The following is a 25,554-nucleotide window of genomic DNA, read 5'->3' on the forward strand; positions in this document are numbered from 1 at the left end:
CAAAGCGCCCCCCCCCCCGTCATTCAAGAATGTGGTATCTGCTTACACAGCAGGAAATGAATGAGGCAAAATAATAAAATGTGCCAAAGTTTCTCCTCCTCCTCCTCCTCCTTCCTCTTCCTCTTCCTCCTCCTCTTTGCAGATCTCTCCATTTCCATTTCAGCTGAGCGTTTGGAGGAGATGAGGCTGTTGTAAAGCCAGGGGGAATCACAGAGGGAGAAATTGCGATGCTAATTAATTTGTTTGGTTCCGAAGCAATTATGTCAATTATGCAGATTTTAAATTAATTATCTTGCAAAATGCAGGACCTTTGGAAAATGTGAGTAAGGAGCTCCAAAGGTCCTGCATTCTTCCTCAAATCCACCTTTAACTGGTCTGGCTTTGATTGGATCTTTGCAGCAAGAGGAAGGAGCAGAGATGAGACTGTTACATGACAACACCAGCCAAGGCTTCCTGGAAAAGGCCTATGAGATGCTCGAAGGGGGAGTCAATTACAGTCGTACCTTAGATCCTGAATGCCTTGCAAGGCGAACATTTTGGCAAACTATTTTTGGAAGCCGAATGTCTGACGGGGCTTCCGATTGGCTGCAGGAGCTTTGGTTTCCGAACATGTTGGAAGCCGAACGGACTTCTGGAATGGCTTCTGTTCGACTTCCAAAGTACGGCTGTATGTAGCTCTGTAACCCAAATTTGGGAGATAGGGGAAGCAGGTCACCTGTTCTGCCCTTCTGTTGGAAACTATCAGTAAAACAAAAGTGGCAAGCTTGGGGCAGCTGTTATAGGACCTGATCCACGGCTAGGAGAGGTTATTGTCATCACCCCCTTTTTATCCCTGACTCCACCCCACTCACAGGCTTCCCCACTGCCTTCTCAGTGTCATATCTTAGACTGTCAGCTGGTCAGGGCAGACAGAGACCAGTCCTCAGGAAAGCACCAGTCCACTAATGACACATTCATCATCATCATCATGATCATCATCATCATCATTAAATAGGGATGATATGGCTACTCAAAAAGAAAGGGATTTCTAAAATGTAAAGGACAGGGATTTGCCTTCATTTGCTCCTGCAACTCTATCCAGTCCCATGCATAGCAATGGTATCCTAAGAAAAGTCAGTCCTGCATGGCAGACGTCAACTGAACAAGAAAGGGCAAGGAGGGTGTAAACACATGCTGCTGAAAGAGGCACTTCTGTGTCCCTCCCCCTTCTCTCACACAAAGGTCCCTGACCCCACTGCACTCCCCTGTAACAGACAAAAATGTATGAGCCCCAGATAGCCCTTGACCAGCTGGATTAGTGCCAGCTGCCTTTGTTCTTTGCACCAGCCTCTTCTGCCCTGTCTGTTAGGAGTCCTCCCTCGATGCCTGCCTTCTTTCTCCCTGCAGGTTTAGCCCTTACGAATGGTATGACGCCCACCCCTGCAATCCAGGCTCGGACATCGTGGAGAACAACTTCACCCTCCTCAACAGCTTCTGGTTCGGCATGGGAGCGCTGATGCAGCAAGGTAGGCCCCCCTCCCCAGAGCAAACACCCCCCTCCCGCAAACCACTCTTGTTTGGTGTGTACCTGTGTGTGTGTTTGTGTGTTGACAGGTGCAAGATAAACGTAGTTGCGCTTGTCAAAAGAGAGAGAAAATTGCCTCTGGAGCAAGAGAAATAATGTTGCGCCTCCTCTCCCTTTTTGTCGCGAGGCAGCCGGGGAGTTTCTGTCATCAGACGATGACAAGCAAAGACATTGGTTTTGAAATGGTGGAGTCTGTTTCTTAACAATTACAGGAGTGCTTGTCAAGACCAGCTTCTGTCTCTCCTCCGCTGAGGAGGCTCTCGGGTGCTGCCATGACGGAGCCAACTCGCTCTTGCTCCTTCTCCCCTGAGTGCCTTGTGGAAGCCAGGGGCTGAAATCCATCACCTCACTGGTGGCTCTGGCCATTAATTGAGCTGTACCAGCTCAGGGCAGGTTTACTGCCCTTGGGATCTGCCTCTGCTGCCAGGGCCACTCACTTCATAGCTCAGTGGTAGAGCATCTGTTTTACATACAGAAGCTCCCAAGTTCAGTTCCCATCAGCATCAGGTATGACTGGGAAATAACCCTTCTTGGAGATCTGCTGCCAGTCAGAGTAAGCAATATTAATCTATATGGACCAGTGGTCTGGCTGAGTATAAGACACCTTCCTATGATAGTGAGGTTGCTCAGGTTCAATCCCTGACGGCATCTCCAAGTAGGACTGGGAGAGTCCCCTCCTGAAACTTTGATGAGTGAGCTGCTGCCAGCCAGTGTAGGCAATGCTGAGCTGTATGGGCAAATGGGTCTGACTCAGTCTAAGGCAGTTCCCAGAAGCAAATCAGCACTGTGGGCTAGTCAGGAAACTCCGAGAAAGGATGGGGAATATCTCTCCAGAGGCAAAAATCCAGGTGTCTTGCACAACTTGCTTTGTAAAACAAGCTGCATCTCCACACTTGTTTTTGTTTTGGTTCACCAAATGGGGTTCTGGGGTTGCATGCAGCCCTTAGATTCAGAATCGCTTCTTCAATGCTAGGATTGTAGCCTCGTGGGTCTGCCTCGCTCTCTCATACTTGCAAGTCCACTGAGTACAAAAGCCTCAGGAAAAAGTAGACGCACTAGGCACTCATTTTAAAAGGTTTATAACATGACCTTTTATTTTATTGGTATCTGAACCACGCTAAACCTAGGAGGCAGCTCTTCTCTATCTTCTGGCTACCCTACAATGATTCCCTATCCCTGCAGGCCTCCCTCCTCCCAAGGAGAGAGGGAGGAGCTGCCTGCTAGTGGGCCAGATCTTTGGCCTACCTTGGACCTTGGGACAAAGGCTAAGCAGTAGTAGTAGTAGTAGTAGTAGTAGTAGTAGTAGTAGTAGTAATAATAATAATAATAATAATAATAATAATAATAATAATAATGGTGGTGGTGGTCTCCAGTCACTTCTCTTTCACTTCCTCCTGAAAACCTTGAAATCTCTCCCATTTTTGCCAATTGCCAATGATGGTGAAATCAGGAGATTTTAACAACTTGAGGGTCACATATAAGAATTTGGCCAGAGGATAGAGATTAGCAATTAGATTATCAAGTGACTAGATGCACACTGGCATCAAATGCCACGTGGTCAAGCCCATCTGTTTTCCCACCCGCACCAACCCAGCAAGGGTGTGGCATGGGGCAGAACGTGGCTCTGACTAGCCCAGCATCTACAGGATGCTTCTGTGGGCTCAACAAGCCAGCCTTGTTGTGAAATAAAAACCTTAAAATAAAATAAAAACAAGCTGAAGTCACTTCCTGAAGCTCAGAACCTGAGTCTCTGATGTCCTGGCCCTCCAATTCTCTGTGTTCTCCAGCTTTGAAGACGGTTTGGAAACTAGTGCAGAATTCTGTGGCCAGGTTGCTTCCTGTGGAGCAAGACAGTCTGAGCACATAGCACCAAGCCTGGTCTTGCTGCAATAGTTTCTGGGGCCCAATTCAAAGTGCTGGTTTTGACTTTATATGGCTCAGGACGCCCTCGTCCCATATGAACAGGCTTATACCCTGCAATCATCATCTGAGGTCCTTCTTCATGTGTCCCTCCCACAGGAGGTCTGGAGGGTGGCAACATAAGAAAGGACCTTTTCAGTGGTGGCTCCCCATTCATGGAATGCTCTCCCCAGGGAGATTCACCTGGTGCTGTCATGATACATCTTCAGGTGTCATGCAGAAACATTCCTTTTAAACCAAGACTTTGGTTTTAGCTATCTATGGCCTTTTGGAGTGGGTGGGATGTTTTAATGCCCTCCCCCGGTTTTAACATATGTATGGGGAAGGTTGTAGGTTGTTTTGCGAGCCACTTTGAGTTGCCATGGCAAAAAAACTGACTAATAAATTTTAGTATTAATATAAGTCTGGGGTCTCTGGACTGTCTGCATAGCCAGGGTGGTACTGCCCCCCCCCCAAAAAAAATTAATCCTGCCCTGATTCAGCTGACTTTTTGATCCCCCAATTCCAGACCAGAAATGTCCTTGGAGGGCGGTAGCAGCAGCAGCAGCTCCCCCCCCCCCAAAAAAAGAAAGCTTCTCTGCTTTTAATAGGCACCAGGAGAGGCCAGTACCAAAATAGAGGAGCCCTTAATGTCCTTCATCCCTCCTCACTCAAAGTCATTACAGGGCCGTTATACCCTTTTAAAAAAACCATATTTTCCTACCTCCAACTGCTATTTAGACCCTTGATCGTTTCTCTCCCCACCACCCCCAAATTGGATACTTTTTAAAAAATGCCTGTGCATTTGAAGCCTCTCCCTAGAGTGATCCCTTCTGAAAAACCATTCTGTATAAAAGAAGCGCCTCTTTTTATTATTATTTTAAACGGTAGAACAAAACACCCATAAAAGTTCACAAGCGGCTTTCTATTTAAATCACATGAAAGCTGTTCCGTTAATTACTTTGGTTTGAAAATTCCTCATCAACTGCTGGCTGTGCCCAAGGTCAGGAGCAGGAGCTGGTGGGAGGGGGGGGGAGCAGGCGGTGGCGGCAGGGTCTGGAAGCATTACAAGGTAAACGACTATTTCTTTGAGCACAGCAGTCTGGCTCATTTCCATTTTTAAAATGGATTAATTTGTGCAACAGTTACAATTCAGCAACAAATAGGCGACAGGATAGCCATCTTCAAATACCTGAAGGGCCACCCCATAGAAGATGGAGCAAGCTTGCTTTCTGCTGCCCCAGAGGGTAGGGCCTGAACCAGTGGATTCAAATGACAAGAAGGGAGATTCTGACTAAATCTTAGGAATAACTTTCTGGCATTAAGAGCTGTTTGACAGTGGAACAGACTCCCCTGGAAGGTGGCAGAATCCCCCTCATTGGAGGTCTTTAAACAGAGGTTGGATTCTTTAGCGTGCTTCCTGCTTTGCAGGGGGTTGCTTGGGGCCACTTTAAATTCTACAGTTCTATGTGTTAATGAATAAGGTTTGAGGTGTGTGTGTGTGTGTGTGTGTGTGTGTGTGTGTGTGTAAAAGGTGGTGTGTTTCCTGCACTTCCTTCCAGTCTGTTCCACTCTCACCCTATTCTCCTTCCTCCCAGGCTCTGAGCTGATGCCCAAAGCCCTTTCCACCCGCATCATTGGGGGCATCTGGTGGTTCTTCACCCTCATCATCATCTCCTCCTACACGGCCAACCTGGCTGCCTTCCTGACCGTGGAAAGGATGGAGTCACCCATCGACTCGGCGGACGACCTGGCCAAGCAAACCAAAATCGAATATGGGGCGGTGAAGGATGGCGCCACCATGACTTTCTTCAAGGTGAGATTTGAGTGTGTTCTATCCTCACTTCCAGGCAGACGTGGAAATGCACAGCCAGGCTGTGGGATTGGAGCATCAATCATGACAAAGGCAGCGAGGAGCATCTGAAGAGGAATGCAGGCCCCTTCTCTCCCCTGCTTCTCACTGGGAATGGTCAGGGCTGGCCTTTCCTCACTTCTCCTCTACCCAAAAATGCACTGGGAGGCGGGTTGGTTCAGAGCAATGTGCTTGTGGTGGAGGGGGTTACGTGACGGCTGGTAGCACCACCCGCCTTCCTTGAACAATACCCACCTACCCTCTTTTGGCTTTCCAAGGTCACTGCCAATGTGGGTTGACTCGGTGCTTTTCTTCTAGAAAAATAGGCGCTGGTATTGCGTACCCTTGAGTGCTCCCAGGAAAAAAAGGTTGACTAGCAAGTTGTGTGCCCAGAGAGCAACTGTCAAGCCAGGCTGAGAAGCAGAAACTTGGGAGGGAGTTTGCAGTGTGTGTGTGTGCGTGCGTGTATGTGAGAGAGAGAGAGAGAGAGCTCATCATGCAGCACTAGACACACACAATGGCTACATGCTGTATAGCTACTAATAATTAGCAAAAAAGGAGCAAACGAGGAAGGGAGCTTTCGCATCTGGAAGATCAGGATCCAAGGGGGAATTGAGGCCAGAGGCCTGGAGTTCACACATTGATTTCAATTAATGCAATGAGTCTTGCACTGCTGGTTACTGGTTATGGCAGATTGGTCTTGCCAGGTGTGTGTGTGTGCGATTTTGACCTGTGCGGAAAGTACGGAAAGCAGCAGGAAATCATTCCGACCTATCAATGCAGGAAATGCTTATCAACTTAAATCTAGCACAGGGGCAGGTCTTGCCAGCACACTGTACCAAGAGAATAGCAGGCTGGCGAGTGGGAAAGTGAGTGTTGCAGAAGACCCCTGGCACAGCCCAGGGCCGTTTTCAAGCTCCTAGGCTATAATATTGGATAATGACCTCTCTAGGGGTACACTGAGAGGCAGCTTAACTGTGGGGTGTAAATAAATGATGGGATGCATTTTTCTTTAGCTGTGACCGACAGGTGAGGACAAGGATTGCACGGTTATTCTTTCTATTAATGTGTTTGTAAAGTTGTTCTGTTTAGGAGGCATCCTTCCTGGATATATTCAGAGTTGTCAATGGCAACAAAAAGTGTGTCCACGTCTTGTAAAGCAACAGGGAACATGGCTGTAACGAGGCATGGCAGCAGCAGCAGGACTCTGTGTCTAAACCCAGACCTGCTGCAATGAGTGGGGAGGCAGGACCCAGAGGCAGAAGGGAAGGCAATATACCAGGCCCAGAGGCCAGTGTGGAGGTGGGAACTGACCTGTGAAGCTTAATTGTAGACGATGCTTGAGGAAGTTTGCTCAAATCATCTCCAGTCTAGGTAGCCTTGTGATGAGGTTTCATGCTGCCAGTGAGAAACTAGGTTTGAACAGAACAAGAGACATTCTGGAAGGGGTGCTCCCTGCCCAAGCCCTCCTCTGGGTGGTGGGCAGGAGAGAGGGAGCAGACTTTACCCCCATCCAAAAAGAAAAGTTTGGATATTTTTAGGCCCACAAGGTATCCTGTTCTCTCAAGAAAACAGAGTTCCTAAGTTTCATAGTTAGTGGCCATCACTGCCTCCTCTGGCAGTGAGTTCCATAGTTTAACTATGTGTGGCATGAAGAAGTCATTTCCTTTATCTGTCCTGAATCTTCCACCATGCAGCTTCATGGGATGACTACAAGTTCTAGTGCTATGAGCGACGGAGAAATACTCTCTTCTACCCACTTTCTCCATGCATAAATTTATAAGCGTCTACCATGTCGTATCTTCCTCTTCTTTTCTCTAAACTAAGAAGTCCCAAACTCTGCAGCCTTTCTTCATAGGTCCACTTGATCATGTTGCTTGCCCTTTTGCAACTCTACAGCATCCTTTTTGAGGTGAGGTGACCAAAAATGTGCAAAGTAATGTAAAAGTCGTTGCGCCATAGATTTGTATTAACAGCATTATAATACTGGCATTTTAAAAATTGTCTTTATGATCCCTAGCATGCAATTTGCCTTTTTCGTAGCTAGAGATGTCCCCCATGCAAGGCGTGGTTTTCTAATGATGAACTGGTGTGGAAAAACCACCACAGCAGTAGCAACACAGCAGCACTGGAAATTCACCCAAATCCAGTAAGGGATCCAGGGATAAAAGCTGAATAGATGTCAGCTGCTGCTGCTGCCTGGATGTGCTAATGCACAATCGTGCACATGCCTTGGTGGTCCTCGCACAGCCGAATGAGCATCTCTCCGCATCTCCTCTTGCCATGGGAAATGTCTCCGGAGCTAGGATGTGGGAGGGCAGGAGTTTCTTGTGCCCTGCAGGTGTTTAGTTTCAACCAATTGGCCTGCTCTGCCATGCTGATAGCAAAAGGGTATAAATAGGCCACACAGGAGGTTTTGTGAGGCCACAGCAAAGGCAGCAGCTCGAAGGCGTGTGCTCAGATTCTGCACCAACATCTGTTGGTTCTCTGCAAGAGGCTTGGTGCTGTCATTTCTCAGACCCAGGATTCAAGCAATTGCCTTTGTGATCATGCGGCCTGTTCGCAGTCACTCTTTCCTGGCGTCTCACATGACAGTGCTGTCGTTGGCCAGAACTGCTTTACCTGACCCTCGCCCATCATGAGACTATGAGAACATCAGGAGAGCCTGCTGGATAAGGCTAATGGCCCATCTAGTCCAGCCTCCTTGCAGGGGCTGAACAGTTGGGGAAAACCTGTAAGCAGGACCCAAGCACAAAAGAGCAGCACTCTCCCTTCTTGTGGTTTCTGGCAACTGGTATTCAGAAGCAATGCTGCCTCCAACTGTGAAAGCAGAGCATAGCCTTTATGGTTGGTAGCCATCAATATCCCTCATCTCCATGAATTTGTCCAATCCTCTTGTAAATCAATCCAAGATGGTGTAATGATCTCAGGCAGGAATGATCTCACTGCCTCTTGAGGGAGGCAGTTCCAAAGTTCAGATATGTGTTGTGTGAAGGAGAACTTCTTGAATCTTCCAACAAGCATCTTCATTGGATGTCCACAAGTGTTATGAGGGAGGGAGAAAACATTTTCTCTAGCTGCTTTCTCCATGCTATGCATAATTTTATAAACTTCCATCCCTCCACCGCCGCCTCTTCCATCAAGACGATATCCAGCTCACTTCTGAAGAGGCAGGACCCACAACAGGGTGAAGCACAACTGGCTTAAACCAGATTTCATAGAATCGTAGAGTTGGAAGGGACCCCAAGGGTCATCTAGTCCAAGCCCCTGTAATCCAGGTATCACAGCTAAAGCATCCATGATGGATGGCCATGCAACCTCTGCTGAAAAACCTCCAAGGAAGGAGAGACCCCAGCCTCCCAAGGGAGACCATTCCACTGTCGAATAGCTCTTACTTCATAGTTTGCTGTGAAACTCTTTGCTTTCCCAGATTCCTGATCTGCCTGCAAGGCCCCCCTCCAAAGGCACAAACAGGAAACTGGGCGGGACAGGCCCTCATTGCCCCCACCCAACAGGATAGCTCTTCTGGTTTCAGTCATTCACTAGGATGAGAGTTTGGGCTCAACCCTTGTAAACTTTTCATCAGGTTCTGGTCCTGTTCAAGCAAAAAGGCCCTGAAGTGAAAGGAAGTTCAGAAAACACTCCCACGGCCATGAATGGAGTGTGAGGGAAGAAGAGGAGTCTACCTATCTGGTCTGGTTGGGGTCTCTACAGTTTTCTTTGCCATCAGTGGGACAGTTTTTTTGCTGTCATCCCTCTCAGCAACTCAGCACATCAAGGCATGAAAAGAGACTTGCATTTATTTCCACAATTTGAAAAGAAATTAATTGAGAGAGGCAGCAGACTACGATATCACACTTTCTTTTCTTTCTTTCTTTTTTTAACACAATGCTGCTTAAGACGGAAATTAATTAAGAGATTTAAAGGGGCTTTGAAAGTGTCTTTCAGTTGTAATGTGCGTGTGAAGAAGGGAAGCCTGAGCTAGGGGGAAGTGCCTTGCAGGCGGATTATCCCTGTTGCAAAGTTAATTTCCTTCTTTGCCAATTTAACCTTTTAGAGGAGAGGGGATAGGTGCAAAGGCAAATGACAGCCAGTGAGGGTGGGAAGGGAAGTTGTGGGCTTGCGATAAGAGTCAGGCAAAGGCAGACATGTTCAAAGTCCATTTTGGGGGCTGGTCAATCTAATCCACCCCTGGTGGCAGTATATGTCCTGGGGTGAAATCCTAAAAAAAGCCCAACAACTTTGAGGTAAACTTGTAAAGAAAAAGAAAAAGCTCAACAACTGTGGTCAGCCAACACACATGTTCACTTGATCAAATCTGAACCTCTTTGAAAAAAGTTTTGGCACCCCTGGGCAAAGGGGCGTAGTGTTGGGGGGGGGCTGCCAGAGCGATGGCCTCAGGCACATACAGTGGTACCTCAGGTCAATAACTTAATTCATTCTGGAGGTCTGTTCTTAACCTGAAACTGTTCTTAACCTGAAGACCACTTTAGCTAATGGGGCCTCCCGCTGCCGCCACGCTGTGATTTCTGTTCTCATCCTGAAGCAAAGTTCTTAACCCAAGGTACTATTTCTGGGTTAGTGGAGTCTGTAACCTGAAGCATCTGTAACCTGAAGTGTCTGTAACCCGAGGTCCCACTGTATTTCTGGGGAGCACTGGCAGGGCAGCATGAGAAGGATGCAACAGGCATGCACCCTTCAAATCAGTCCGATTAGACTAATTGGAAGGATGTGTGCTTGCCCTGCAGCATCCTCCTCACGTCACCCTCTGCACCCCACCCCAGGCGCCATGAAGACACACTCTGCCGCAGTCATCACCTCCTATGGAAATGACCCTCACAGGAGATGGTGATGTCCACCAAGCTGATGGCTTAAAAAGAGGATGAGACAAATTCATGGAGGAGGAGAGGGCTATAGTTTGAGGCAGCGCTGTTTCTGAATACCAGCTGCTGGAAGCCACAGGAAGGGAGAGGGCTCTTGCACTCAGGTCCCGCTTGTGGGTTTCCCACTGAAGCAACTGGTTGGCCACTGTGAGAATAAGATGCTGCCCTAGATGGCCATTGGTCTGATCCATCAGACTCGTCTTATGTTCCTGTGATGAATGCTGTCCCTGGAAAGGCAGGCATTGTTTTCAAAGCAGACCATTGCAAATGTTGCATTCTTATCCCATCCTTTCTTCAAAAAGAGGCCTCTCAATTTTAGGCTCATGACAACACGGTTGCTAAGACAGGTGAGCTTCAAGGAGAAACTGGGATTTGAACTCCTGTCTGACGCCAGAACCCTTTGCTCATTGCGCCCCCCACTCTGTGAAATTCTGTTTGCTGTGGGGTGGAATCTGGACAGGTCACATCCACCCACTATCCATTTAGAGCACATGGCTCCCCCCAAAGAACCTGGGAACTGTTGTTTCCCCTCACAGAGCTAACCCCAGCACAGTTAGCAAACTATAGTTCCCGGGTTTCTTTGGGGGGAAGCCATGTGTTTTCAATGTATGGCATGGATGATGATGAAGAAGAAGAGTTTGGATTTGATATCCCGCCTTTCACTCCCTTTAAGGAGTCTCAAAGCGGCTAACATTCTCCTTTCCCTTCCTCCCCCACAACAAACACTCTGTGAGGTGAATGGGGCTGAGAGACTTCAGAGAAGTGTGACCAGCCCAAGGTCACCCAGCAGCTGCATGTAGAGGAGCGGAGACATGAACCCAGTTCCTCAGATAACGAGTCTACCACTCTTAACCACTACACCACGCTGGCTCTGGATGAGATGTAACTCTTGGGAAAGCGACCAATGGTCAAGCCAAATTTGTGTTTTGTAATTAGCTGCATGAAATTTGAACTGGTCCCCGGATTTGGGACTCCTTTTAGCATGGGCATGTAACTCTCTTGTTCCAAAAACAACATAATATATGAATTAAAGTGGGAATTAAATTTGGTGTACAAATTGGGGAAATGTAAAGGAGTGTCCTGGGAAGAGTCCTAAACAGAGATGTTTGGAGAGCTGCATTTGCTCCCCACCCCAGGCCAGTTGTTGAAAGAAAACAGTTAAGCTTCACTTAACTGCTGATGCCAGTTGGAACTGAAAAACATATGTTGAAGAGTTAGTGCTTGTTCACACTGGTGTTTAATATGTGTTTGCAGCTGACCAAACCTTAAAAATACAGCTTCCTTCACAAGTAAGGGTGAGGAAACCCTGAAGCATGATGATGTTGTAGGGGTGAGAGAGAAGGAGGGAGCAGGATGTGCTCTGTTTGACAGCCACCTTGCATCCTCTTGTTCCAGCCTCTTGACAGATGGAAACACAAAGCTTTTGCCTTCTACTGCAAGTGAGGGGCAGTTTATTAGTTTGTGGATCAGGGCGTTCACACGTGCATATACATAATTGCCCAGCAATTATGACTGCACTGTAAACCAGTTACTGAAAGGCTTTTTCTTTTTGATCTAAACTGAGGTTAATAGCAAAATTCTGTTCGTGCAGCTTCACACAGGTAAGGCATCAGCGAGTGAGGAGCATGCATGTGTGAACAGTGCTTTGACATGTGTCTGGACAAAGCAGACGTTCCTCTTAGAAATGAAAAGCATTTGAAATGTGTGTGGGATGATTCTGCTTGGAAGGTTTTTTTACATTCAAGGAGTATATAAATGTTATGGTTCAGGAATTGCTTTGCCTGAGAGGTGGGCTGCCTTCTTTAAGTCCTGATGGGTGGTGGACTCTTCTGAGCACAGGCAGAAACCTGGTAGCAGTCCCAGTGGGCAAAGGGGATAGGGAGGAGATGGGTGGCAGGAGAAAGAAGGAGAGGAATAAAGACCCCTTCAAACACTCAAAGCAAAAGCCTCAGGTTGTTAGCTGTGATTCATGCACTGCAAGGGGTTGGACTTCCAACCCTACAATTCTATAAGTTTCCTTCAGAGAGTGGCTTCCTGCTGCTCACATGGGTCCTAACCATGGAGCTTACTTGCATTCCCTTGGTGTCCTGTCTCTTTAAATGATGCTGTCATTCCATGAATAGCAACATCTTTCATTCAGGACTAGCTCAGGCAAAGAGGAGGGATTGACCTCAAAGTCTCTCACTGGTGCCCCCATCTGACCTCTGCATTTCTTGTTCTAATAATAATAATAATAATAATAATAATAATAATAATAATAATAATAAATTATACCCTTTCCATCTGGCTGGGTTTCCCCAGCCACTCTGGGCATCTTACAGTGCATATAAAAACACAGTAAAACGTTAAACATTTAAATTAGCCCCGCAAAGGATGGTGGATGCAGCACCCAAAGTCTTTTGGCCTCCTCAGTCCAGGGATGATTCTGGCAGGGTGTGTGAGAGTGTGTGTGTGAGAGATTTGCAACAGGGTTTCCTGGCAACCTGCACAGAGGGTGTGCTTGCCATGAAAGAAGAATGGATGCCAAAATTAGCAGATGGGCTGCCCATCAAACAGCTGCTATTGCAAAGCGCTTCTATTAATTTGAACAAAACAACCCATTTAAACCGAAATTCACTTGCTAGAGACTAGAGTATGTTTATAACATCCAATCATGATGTAACAAAGGGTGTAGCATCTCAATAAATCTTCCGTTGTTGTTGGGTGTGTGGGGTTTTTTTTTTTTTTAAATCTCTGCATGGCGCTTAAATCAATAGATGACAGATACCTGATTAACTTCAAAAGCTGATGTTGTTAATTGCCTGCTGTATTGACTGTTAGCTTTTAATGGCAAGCAATTACAGTGGACATTTGACAACTAATATGGTTATTAAAAAAAGAATATACTCTCTCCGAGGTGATGCAGCAATAGAAAGTGGGAGTTAATTTGCATGTAATCAAAGCCTAGCCCTAATTGAAGATGCTTTCTATTGGAGCATGACTGACATTTACAGCATTAAAAAAGAACATGGCATGCATACCCCCACCCCCCACCATAGCTTTTAGGCCTTTAAACGGGGGGGGTCAGTGGAGGTATAGCTTTATATTTTTATAGATGCACCCCAAGATTTTTTAGTGGAAATCAAGCTTGCTGGAGACCGTAGACTAGAGACAAGCTATAGTTTTTAAAAAGAGTTGAATCAAAACAGTTTCCTATATGTTTTGTTGTAACGGGGAGCACAGACCACATGATTCAGGACAGACCTAGTTTTGGCAGTATGGAAAATAGCCTCAGTCCAAAGCCCTTCATCAGCTGGTCAGTTTGGTGTGGGGGGTTTTTTGGGGGGGGGAGGGTCCTATCCAAGTCTGTTCCTTCCACCCCATCCCATTTCAAAAGTTAGTTGGAGGGATAATATGCTCAGTTACTTTTAAGTTTGATTATTTTTAAAAAGCAGAACAACTATGACTTTTTATTATGGGGCAGAATTGGATGAAATTTGCAGGCTAGTTCACTCCTGAAGGCATGGATTCTACAAAATTTCAGAATGATTGTTTATGTGATTTTTAAAAACAAGATAGGTGCCCCTAGGCATGTCAATTTGCAGGCAAATAGGTTTAGGGGTTTGGGGGCTGTTTCTCAAAATTACAGGCTGCATCAACAATGTATAGTGTCCAGATCTAGGAAAGCAATAATATCACTATTCTGCTTGGGTCCGACCCCAGCTGGTTTGTTGGCTATATCCAGTGACAATCAGAGGGAGGGCTGGGAGGGCTAGCTACTTTGGAATATTTCTATCCAAATAATATTTCTGTTTTCTTGATCTTTGGGGCCTTACTAGCTGCTCAGTATCGATAATGATCCGGTTTGAAGGGACCATCTTTGGCTGTTCCCAAAGCTCAAGCTCAAAAGGGGACCTCAGATTTAGACACTTGTTCAACTTATCAAATGCCAAAAAAATTAACAACTTGTTTTTGGGGCATCAAATCAATATGTGATCTGCTTGGAAAGTTTGTTTTTAAGCCCAATTATGTCTCATTCTTTTTGGTGCCATATTTTGTTTTCATGTGTTTCCTTTTTAAATTATTATTATGGCTCAGAATCTGGAAGTGGCTACGCCTCTCATGACCTCTTGGCTGTTGCTCTCTGCAGGGACAAGCTCTCAGGTAGTTGCGTGTTGAGACCCCGAAACCACCCCCTCGTTGAAGAATAACACACACAAGGACAACTTTATTGATTACAGAATGTGAGCGGTATTGGCTTAGGCATTGAATGGACCCGACTATATCTGACTGCTGCCCATTGTGCAGGGAGTCCGGTAAGGGTAAACCACCAGAAAGGGGAGCCCCGTCGATGCAGACCAATTCGAGCTCCCCCAGGGGTTCCCGTCGGGGTTGGGTCATGGCCCTAGCCCCGCCCCGGGCTTTGGACAAGATCCACACCCCCGGATTCCTTTAAGGGAATACCCTTAAGCTTGGAGGGGCAGGTGATGGCCACAGCTCCCCTCCCCCCTCATAAGGTCAAACAATGCCTAACCGCAAACCTAACAAAGTTGTGACGATTGCTACGAGGTAGGCGAAAACCAAATGGTCCGTGCCAATTTGCCAAGTGGAAAAATTCCTACCAGGCCCCTCAACGGTGACCAACCAAGGTCCATAGCAAGGCCAATGAAGAAAACCTGCAAAATAGGGAGGGAGGGAGATTGAGGAAGCGAGCCAAGAGGAAGCCCTCCGGCTCACCCCTCCGCTTAAATGGTCCCAGCCACACACCCTCCAGCCAGCGGATTGGCTGGCTGGTCGCCAGGGGCGCGGACTTATAAAAAATATTGGAGGGGCCCGGGAAAGCTCATGAATAATAAATAAGCTCATGAATATGCAGATAAAGTGGCGCCTCCTCCTCGTGAGCGAATAGGGGAGAGCGTGCTGCGCCTATTAATCAGCTCCGAAGGAAATTGGGTGGAGCTTTTGCTCGGGAGGGAGGGCAGGAGGCATGCAGCCCGACCCTGTGCATTTTGGGCTGGGGGAGGGGCGGCGGTGGCGCTCTGCTGGAGGGGCGCCTGAGATTATTGGGGGGCAGAGCCCCCCCAAACGAATTTTTGAGGGGGCTCGGGCCCCCTCAGGCCCCATGGAGTCGGCGCCTATGCTGGTCGCTGACATGGCCGGGATCCCCCAGGGGAACACAGGACTTTGTCCTCCACCCCCTGAGGAGAGTGGGTGGCCACATGGTCCACGGCAACTCCTCCCCACGGTAAAGTGGAGTGGACCTGTCCAAGGTCCAGAAGGCCCTCTGCTTGGTTAGGTTTTCTGGCTGACCATGGCCTGGTTTTCCTGCAAGCCTCACCAACTCCCACAGAAATGGACACAGGGCAGCCCACCTGACCTCCTTACCAGCCCTCATGACCTTCCAGGTATGACCAAATATACAAAGTCACCAATAAATCAAATCTAAACATGACACTCTCAAGGTTTTTTAAAAGCAGATTTTCAATGGCACAAATTCCCTACCAGGCACCCCACACTAAAAGAGAAAAAGGCCAAATGAACATGAATGTGCTCTCCCCACTACCGATTTGCTTACACACTGTGACAGGGGCAGTTTCTCTGTAGGAGTCAATAGTTTTTATTTACTATACAGGACAGTCCAATGGCCCCTGCATCATTGCAAATCCCAAATCAGTGACACTCCCACTGGTGCAAGGACCTTTGTTCCCAATGGCACATTTTGTGTCCCATTGTACAATATGCAGAAAAGCCTTCTAAACCCCAATGCCAGAACACTATGGAGCAGGCAGAAAATGTAATTCCCCAAGGCCATTTGAGTGATCCACCCAAAAGAGATCTTTAGTGGACATCTGGCTATTGCACTGAGTCAGGGGAACAGGTAGTCATGCTAGATCCAAAGTGGGTTGCCCCTCCTTATAAAAGCATGTGTGGTGGGGAGCTAGTGTGGTGTAGTGGGTTGGGTGTTGGACTAGGACCTGGGAGACCAGGGCTCAAATCCTCACTTGGCCATGAAGCTCATTGGGTGACCTTGAGTTCAGCCACTGCCTCTCATCCCAACCTACCTCACAGGGTTGTTGTGGGGATTAATGCGGGGAAGAACTCTGTAAGCCACCTTGAGCTCCGTGGAGAAAAAGGTGGGATATAAGTGAAATAAAGAGATAAATGTGTTACGGTTCAGGGTTATGCCCAAATGTGGCCAGATTCTGTTCTGTTCGGTGTGTAATTTGTTGTGGAAAGTGCTGGAATTCAAATGTTCTTTGCCTAATGGTTGGTATATGACTCCTTAGCTACCGTTTATGACTCTCACTTTTAAAACAGCAAATGAAATGAGCTGCACCTCCCTCCCATACAAAAGCAATAACAACAAACAGTCCAGAGTGCATTTAAAGACAAGATAATGGCTCCTACAGGAGGGGCCCCATAGCTCACCGAATGGCTTCAGTGATGTGAGGCAGGCCTCCCTCCTCCAAGGCGGAAGACTCCCACAACTGGGTTGAGAGAACTTGATGGTAATAAGAAGTAGTATATCATACCCTGAAGCACTTCTGAGCCATATCGTCTTCATTGCATGATTTAGGTGAAAGTCAATAACAGCGCTGCCGCCCCTCCCTGCATCCTGCCAACTTGGCTGCTGCCAGCTGAGATTGTATTTTTGTAGTTATCTTCAGTGTGCAAAATACTTTGCAGCTCTTCCCTAATTTAACTTCACAATAGCTTTCCGGCGTAGGAAAGACTAAGTAACATTTGAGTAGGGACTACCCAATTGTAACTTAGATTGTTTTAGAGCAGGGGTAGTCAACCTTTTTATACCTACCGCCCACTAATGCATCTTTCTTGATGGTAAAATTTCCTTACCGCCCACCAGTGCTCAATGAAAGGAGGATTCAGCTTGTGCTACCTACCGCCCTACCTAGAATCCTGAAATGCCCACTAGTGGGTAGTAGGGACCAGGTTAACAACCCCTGTTTTGGAGGAACAAAAGAATACTCCCTGCTGGAAGGAAGGAAAGGTCCTTCATTCTGCTTCTAGCTCAGGCCCCCCAGCATGGAAGTGATGTCAGCTGCCTGTTTCTCCCCCATTTCTGATATTCGGAGGCACACTGTTTTTGTATCTTAAAGTTCTGGTTAGGTAACAGATGTTGATAGACACATCCCTCTCCGTGTATTCATTTATTTATTTTAAGCCACCAAAAGCAGTGGCTATCATTGCATCTTGAATTCTATGAATTGCATTGCATCAATGAATTCTACTCATTCATTCATTCATTCATTCATTCATTCATTCATTCATTCATTCTATATCTCCTTTGGCCTGTCCTAAACCTATGGGCATAGCTGGGGTGGGGCAAGAGGGCAGCTGCCCCCCAAATCAATAAAAATAACTGAGGTTCTGTCCCCGCCCCCTTATCAAAAGTCTCCCCGTTTAACAAAAATCCTGGCTATGCCCATGCCTGAACCTTGTGCCGAACAACTGCATTGGGCAACCCAGAATTCCAGCATTAAGAGAGAGGGAGAAGAATATCATCCATTTGTTCCCTTTCCACTGGTAATCTAGGGGTGTTGTTGTTGTTTAGTTGTCTAGTTGTGCCTGACTCTTCGTGACCCCATGGACCAGAGCACGCCAGGCACTTCTGCCTTCCACTGCCTCCCACAGTTTGGTCAAACTCATGCTAGTAGCTTCGAGAACACTATCCAACCATCTCATCCTCTGTCGTCCCCTTCTCCTTGTGCCCTCCATCTTTCCCAACATCAGGGTCTTTTCCAGGGAGTCTTCTTTTCTCATGAGGTGGCCAAAGTATTGGAGCCTCAGCTTCACGATCTGTCCTTCCAGTGAGCACTCAGGGCTGATTTCCTTCAGAATGGATAGGTTTGATCTTCTTTCAGTCCACGGGACTCTCAAGAGTCTCCTCCAGCACCATAATTCAAAAGCATCAATTCTTCGGCAATCAGCCTTCTTTATGGTCCAGCTCTCACTTCCATACATCACTACTGGGAAATGTTACAGGGGTGTTACATTCAGAAAAAAGATGAGCCAAGAATGTGTGTGCATGTAAATACACAACACAAGCCAGTTCTCTAGATGTTTTGGACTACAACTCTCATCAGTCCTTTAGCTCCTTTGTATAGCCAGGCTGTCAGGTTGGCAAAGGCTGTTCTGTGTACTGACACAAAGTACTATCAAGTAACTTAGAAACCAGAATTGAGACACCATCCATCATGAGAAGCAATAGGAGAACAGTTGGTTGCTCCCAGAATGATTGTGTGAGAGTGACAGTGACAGTGAGAGTGAGAGAGTGAGACAGACAGACAGACCAACAAACAATTAAACAAACAATCTGGGCAACTGCAGAGTACAGTTAAGTAAGCTTTTCCTGTGCAGCCATAGTACAAGCCATAGTCCATCACCAGCATTTTGTAGACCAACTGCTTTCTTGCAGTGCTGAAATTGAGTTCCAGGGTTGGCATGCCTTATTCCATAAGCATCTCCTGGGACATGAAACACCTTTGACAGATCAGTGGAAGGAGGAAGCGCTGTGATGCTTTCAGATTGGGCAGAGAAGGGAAGAGTGTCTGTGTGGCAGAGAGGCTTTTTTGCAGCCTTCGGCTTCCTGCCATTATTTTGGATTTTGGAAACAGTTTGGTCATTGTTTTCTGTTTTCCATGGGTCTGCCATTTTAGAAATCCAGGATCTCCACTTTTGAAAAGATGTGGGCCTTCATGAGCAGCAAGCCCTCAGCTCTCGTTAAGAACAACGAAGAAGGGATCCAGCGTGCCCTCACCTCCGACTATGCCTTGCTGATGGAATCCACCACCATTGAGTACATCACCCAAAGAAACTGCAACCTGACTCAGATTGGGGGTCTTATAGACTCCAAGGGCTATGGGATCGGCACTCCTATGGGTGAGGAAAAGCAGTGCCTGGCCAGGAGAATGAAAGAACTGGGTTTGCTAAGGGCATGCTCGTAGTAGCTGCTCCAAATGCTGGGCTGGGGACTCACTGGCTCCTGCAGTGCTTCCAGGTTGGGTTGTGGGAGAGGGATCCAGCTTGTTGGGGTGCAGAGCGTTTGGCTTTCTTTGCTTTGCATATAATGGCATGCCCACCTTCTCTGTGCCTCCTACTTTCAGGTTCACCCTACAGGGACAAGATCACCATTGCGATCCTCCAGCTCCAGGAAGAGGCCAAGCTGCATGCCTTGAAGGACAAGTGGTGGAGAAGCAATGGCTGCCCTGAGGAGGAGAACAAAGAAGCCAGTGCCCTTGGGATCCAGAACATCGGGGGGCTCTTCATCGTCCTGGCGGCTGGCCTGGTCCTCTCCGTCTTTGTGGCCACCCTGGAGTTCATCTACAAGCTGCGCAAAACAGCAGAACGGGAGCAGGTATGGGCTGTGGCAGGAGCACACAGGGACCACCAATCTGACCCCCACAAAAAACCCACAATCTGAACAAGAAAGGGATATACCTGAACCCCTATGAGCTCCTTAAAGGAACTTTCTGTCCAAAAGCAGCCCCTCCACTTTTCGGGAATGTGCTTGTGCAGATTCAGTGTGACATTTGAAATGGGGTTGTATTATTATTATTAATTATTGTTACAATTATTATGTTTGAATAATTTTTACCTGCCCTTCACAATAATGTTCTAGGTTAGATTACAGCATTAAAACACAATATAAAAAACAATATGTGGTGGCCCTTAAGCTGTAAAGCTCCCTCCCCACAGAGGTGGTATTTGGCACATACACACTGAATAGCTTCCAGAGAATGTTGAAGATGTACGTCCTTACTCTGGCTTTTGACATTTGAGGTGCATATTTTCAGGACCTCGCCCTCTTATTTTTATAGCTCTAATTTGTTTTTGCATTGTGTTTTAACACAGCAACCCGCCCTGGGACTTTAGTAATAATAATACCTTAATACTGAGAATAATACTCTAGTCTGAATGAATGAATGAATAAAATAACCTTCAGTGTTGCTAATGCAGCAGTTTGACTTCGCCCCCAGAGCTGCCAACAATGAACATACAAAAGTGTTTTATAAATCCTTTCCTCGTGAGAATGCACCAGTAACAGTACAACAACCATGAGATCTAGAAACTTGTCCTCTTGGCTCCAATTCTGCCCTGGCAGCATGCTCATATGCACACACAGCACACCGGCCTGTAATGGTCCCTTGGTCCTTGACAAGTCTGTTTCCTGCATGCTTCCCATTTCAGCAAGCAAGAGCCACTGCAGGTTCATTGTGCTTGCGACATTCCCAGGTCACGTGCTGATTTCTGCCTCAAGGTTATTTCACCCCAAGTCTAATGCAAGCCTCCTTCCTGTGCCTCCTCCTTTCTTCCAGCGTTCCTTCTGCAGCGCCATGGCCGACGAGATCAGGCTCTCTCTCACCTGCCACCGCCGGGTGAAACACAAGCCCCAGCCCCCCGTCATGGTGAAGACAGACGCCGTCATCAACATGCACACGTTCAATGACAGGCGGCTTCCCGGCAAGGACAACATGGCCTGCAACACGGGACTGACCCCCGTGTTCCCGTGATGGGGTGTGGAGGGTCAAACACCAGGGAGGGGCTTGCTGGAGATGTGTGGGGAGAAAGGCGCATCAGGACTGCAGAAGCAGAGAGAAGGAGGGAGAACAAACCCCCAGTTTTTGAGAACAAGGCCTTCAATGTAACTTCAGCCATCATCCAACTTGGATACAAGAACCCGAAGCATGGATCGCAACGCCTTCAGTTGGGAGTCGTTGTTTGATTATTATTATTTTTCCAGATCAAGGTTTAAGCAGCACCATGGACTCCTCGGCACCCAAGCCCTGCCCTTCCCCAAGACACACCCAGGAGGAGTCTTCATGTTTACATATCAAATGGATGGAAGACATAAATAAAGCCAGGGCATGGACTGATCTGGGGCAGAGGAGAGCCGCCGCAAAGCCTGCGAATCTGACGCTTCCATTTCAGTATGGCAATAAACAAAGCAACCACATTGGGGGTGGGGGGGTGGAATCTGGATTGGCTTGCGCAGCATGTGCCAGAGACAGTGTGGGAGAGAGTTGTGGGGTGGAGAGCAGGGGAGGAGACTCCTGGTCAAAGTCACGAGCCTTTCCCTTGAAGGAACCCAATGGTGGCCTCAGCACTGTGCTGGACTCTTGTGCACCAGGAAGCCCCCGGTGGGCCACCAGCACAGCTGTCTTGCATGGGTGTGTTGTGGGCTCCTACCTGGGGAGAGGAGACAGCAGGGGAAGCCTCTTTTATTCAGGGGGAGGGGGAGGGAGATTGGGTTTCCATTTGTCTGGCAGGAACCGTTAAGGGGAGAGAGGGTATGTCCACAGTGACACAATCAAGCATTGCCTCTACTTGGAGGTGTGGATTCCTGGCACTTGGAGGAGGAGAAGGAATTGTATCCTTCAGACAGTGGCTCCTGCAACACTTTGGTGCTGTCTGCTCCAAGTCAGTTATGTGAGACCAAGCAAAGCCACCATCCTTGGGGTGAAAGAGGTTGCCCTCAGGAAGGCTAATATAATCCGCAAATGGGTAATGATGGCCATGATGACTTCACTGATAGAAGAGGGGCACAAGAAAAGTGGATTATAATTCAGCATTTAATTGGGGTTGGGAAAGATTTGGCAAGACTCTAGGCATTTTGTTGGTGGTCAATCTGGATTCTGGGTGAGTTGAAGTCTGTACATTTCTGGGTGCATTACTCAAAAATAAGTCCCACTGCATTCAATGGGGCTTATTCCCAATTTTGTGTGCATAGGCTCATTGCACAAATCACTACCATTAGAAGTCATCAAAGTGTTCTTCAGGCAGAAGAGCCTCTCCCCTGGGTACCATGAATTGTCTTTTTCCTTCCAGACAGATTTTTTTCTCTCTCCAAATGACCAAAGACTGCCCTTTGCCTGCCATTCAAAAGAACACAATGAATGGGCGACTCTGTGGTATTGCCAAATACTGACTGTCTTTTCCCTGAAAACCTAGCAGGAGACTGACAGGTTGTGCAACTGCATGCAAAGCTGCCTCTTTCCACATCCAGTCAGCTTTAAGACTGATGCAATGGTTTGTTTTGACTTGACTTAAGGCACATTTGCAAGACAAGTTTCCAAACAGTCTCCTAATTTCAAAATTTCAGTAGTCAATTACCTGCCAAGTCTAATTCATCTCAGTCCACAGCTGGGGAAAGTTATTATCATTCATTGATCAGTTTATATATTGCTTGCATACCACAATAGCTTCTAAGTGGCTTACAAGCATAAAATCAATTATAAAACCCATACATAATTGAAATGCACAATAAAAGAATTTCATCAAAACATTTAGAACTCCCATATACTAAAACAAGCCAATAGAAAAGCAGAACAATTAAACAGTTGGATCAAGAAGTGCAAGTTCAGGAGAATGCTGGCCTAGATGGCCGTGTTTTCCAGAGCTGGCAGAATGCCAGTAGTGGTGGAAGGCCTCTCATATCGCAGCAGGAAAGGCATCCCACAACACTGTTGCCACCAGTTCTAGGCCAGAGAGAGACTCAGAATCAGACCCTGGTCTAATTGGGTGATTCTGAATCCTGGTAACGGTTGATAAGATGGGAGCGGATTCCCTAGTCCACCTTCTAACCCTCCTTTCATGAAGTCTTGCCTCTTTCTGCTAGCATTCATATAAAGCCAAGTTCATGCAAAGTGCAATTTCTTAAAGACCCATGGCAGGTTGGACCAGAGTTCCTGCAGCCTTCAAAAACAGCTGAGACTGTCCAAAGGAGAGAAGGGAGAGGTTCTGCTGGCCAAGGGGTCCTCAAAGAGATACAGATCCTGGCACAGCTCCAAAGCCATTCAGAGCTGCCTGACTTCACAGGTATAGGAAACCCAGTAGGGAGAAGAGCACCAAAACATTAAGAGGCGAGAGGCATCTCACTGACAAAAACAATGGGTGTCCCTGGCATATAACACATAGGAGGCCAGAGTCTTGGGCTTGGCCATTCACACCCATCATTGAAGCTCCTTTGCCTCCCGCCCAGTGGCCCCCTTGCTTTCCTCCAGTAGTTCTGGGCTCTAACCACAAGCAAAGGTTTTTCTCTACCCCCCCACCCCCATTCCCCCCATTTGTTACCCTTGTTGCCCAACCTGCTACTTTCTGCCATTGAGCTGCCCCACCAAATAGGACAGAAATTGACCTTCTTAGCAAAATTTGAAGAAACAATTAGCACAAAGCATTAAAGAACAGCCCTCAAGCTAGTTAATTAGAGGGGAATTTAGCTGGAAGGAAAGGGCTAGCGGTTGCTACTAGCCGTGATAGCTGTTCTCTGCCTCCACAATTGGAGGTAGGGTTGCTTTTGAATACCAGTTGCAGGAGGGGAGGGTGCTCTTGATTCCTGCTTGCTGGTTTTCCACAGGCACCTGGTCAGCCACTGAGAGAACAGGATGCTGGACTAGATGGGCCATTTGCCCAATCCAGAAAGCTCTTATGTTCTTAAGGGTATTCGCCCAAAATATGGCTTACTGGGGAGGGCTCCCAGAGAGGAGCTGGGTCTTTTTTGATTTCCACAACCCACTAAGCCAGGGGTCTGTAACCTTTAAGACAAAAAGAGCCACTTGGACCCGTTTCCAAAGAAAAAACAACAACTGGGAGCCGCAAAACCATTGCGACATTTAAAACAAATATATCTCCGAAGCCGCGATCTGACAGCGGGCGGGAAGGTGACGTCGGGACGGTGCGTGACTAATGCACGCACCGCCCCCATGCGACATCACAGCCAGTACAGCGCCCGCCACAGTGGGGAGTGTCAGGGCACACAATGCGCCTCCTCCCCTCGCCAGTATCCGCCCCGGAGCCGCAGCAAAGGTGTAAAAGAGCCACATGCGGCTCCGGAGCCGCGGGTTGCAGACCCCTGCACTAAGCAAAGGCAAAGTTTGGCTTTGCCTGTTTTCTGAACCCAGCTCTCTCTGCACTAACTACAAGCCATAGCCAAGATTTGTGCACATTCGTTTGGCTTACTGTTTTGTGTGAACAAGGCCACTGTAACCCACTGAAACATCTGCCAGTGACCTCTAACCAATTTCACACAACTCCTCCCTGCCACCTAGGAAAAGGAGGCTGGGGTCACTGTTCCATCCCTACTGGGAAGCAGGAGGCCATTTTGCCAAGAAGACAAAAGAGTTCAATCATTCTCAAATCCATTAGCTCAGACAGGCTTCAAAACTTTTTAAATTCATAGTGGCACTTGAAGTTGCTGCTGGTTTTGTTTATTCATCTCCAGTTGAATAAATCATCAATTTATTTCAGCAGATTAGATCAGCAACCATTCAGCTATCTCGGAATTCTTTGCAACATCAGTTTTGTCATCGCAGGTGAATTTGTCCAAAACCTACTAAAGCCAGTCTCTGAATTTCATGTAAAACAGTGGGGAGGGCTGTGCGCTTTTAATGTTGCTGTAAGTCTTTATTCCTGTTCTTTTTCATATGTTTGTCTTCTACGCCAGGCCTCTTTAGGCAAATGTTTTCAGTGTGTGCATAAAAATGATTGAGAGCTTTCCTGCTACCCAGACTGAATCGGAGGTTCACCTGTATCATGAGTGTATGTGTGGAACAGCTCACCACTTTTTGCCCTGGCTGCTGATGACCAGCCACTGATGGAGACAAGATACTGAACTCAATAGCGGGAGTGTCTTGGCTAGCCAACCAACCATGATTTTATGATGACTTGGAGAGAATGTCGGGAGTGATTTGGGGTGGGGGTGGGGATATAGTTTGCTTTTGCTCAAGTTATAAGAGGTAACACAGGGAAGGGAAATGGTAAAGGTTGTCACTACTCTGCCAAAGGCCTTGCAAAGGAGAAAATGCAGCCCTTGAACCTTTGGCCAGGGCAGTGCCCTGGAAGCTCCAGCAAAGATGTCCTCTCCACTCCCCTGATGGCCAGCAAATACTGACTGATACTCAGCCTGGTTGTGGTGGGCCCAGCACCTCTATCCATGTGGCTCTGCAACAGGACAGCCTAGGTGACTTCTGGAGGTACCTTCTGATCTTGAACTGTCACCAAGATGTGGAGCTGCAGTGCCAGCCCAACCACGCACACGTTCTCACAACCACACAAACTCACATTGCTTGATCACGAATACCTGTTTGGCTCTAGGAAGGTGACCCAGCCAACAGCTGTACCAGAATAAGGACTGTGGACCATCATTGTCAAAACTGCCCTTTTGCTGTCTATTCCAAACTTCCCTCTTGACAACAACAACAACTGACAGGACTGGTCTCTGTGACATTCAGGGGAAATACTCCTTTGTGGACATGCAGAAATTTCTATGAATATAGTTTTTTGTAAACATTTTGTAATAATTTTGGTTTCATAGTAACTGTGTTACTTGCAGATCATTCTAGGCAGATGTAAATAAAATT

General features: G+C 47.3%; 1 protein-coding gene across 1 annotated transcript in view; it reads left to right on the forward strand.

The window, feature by feature from the left end:
* The window catches only part of GRIK3 (glutamate ionotropic receptor kainate type subunit 3), a 192,697-nt gene extending 171,901 nt beyond the window's left edge, over nt 1-20,796 (forward strand). Inside the window, exons 12-16 of the mRNA XM_083511595.1 lie at nt 1,387-1,505; nt 5,062-5,279; nt 18,856-19,078; nt 19,303-19,553; nt 20,515-20,796. Coding sequence (XP_083367721.1) covers nt 1,387-1,505; nt 5,062-5,279; nt 18,856-19,078; nt 19,303-19,553; nt 20,515-20,709 — 1,006 coding nt within the window. The 3' untranslated portion in view covers nt 20,710-20,796. The remainder of the gene's footprint in view (nt 1-1,386; nt 1,506-5,061; nt 5,280-18,855; nt 19,079-19,302; nt 19,554-20,514) is intronic.
* Nucleotides 20,797-25,554: the final 4,758 nt, after the last annotated feature.

Source organism: Podarcis liolepis, assembly GCF_965112155.1.
Source record: "Podarcis liolepis genome assembly, chromosome: 7".
NCBI classification, from domain to species: Eukaryota; Metazoa; Chordata; class Lepidosauria; order Squamata; family Lacertidae; genus Podarcis; species Podarcis liolepis.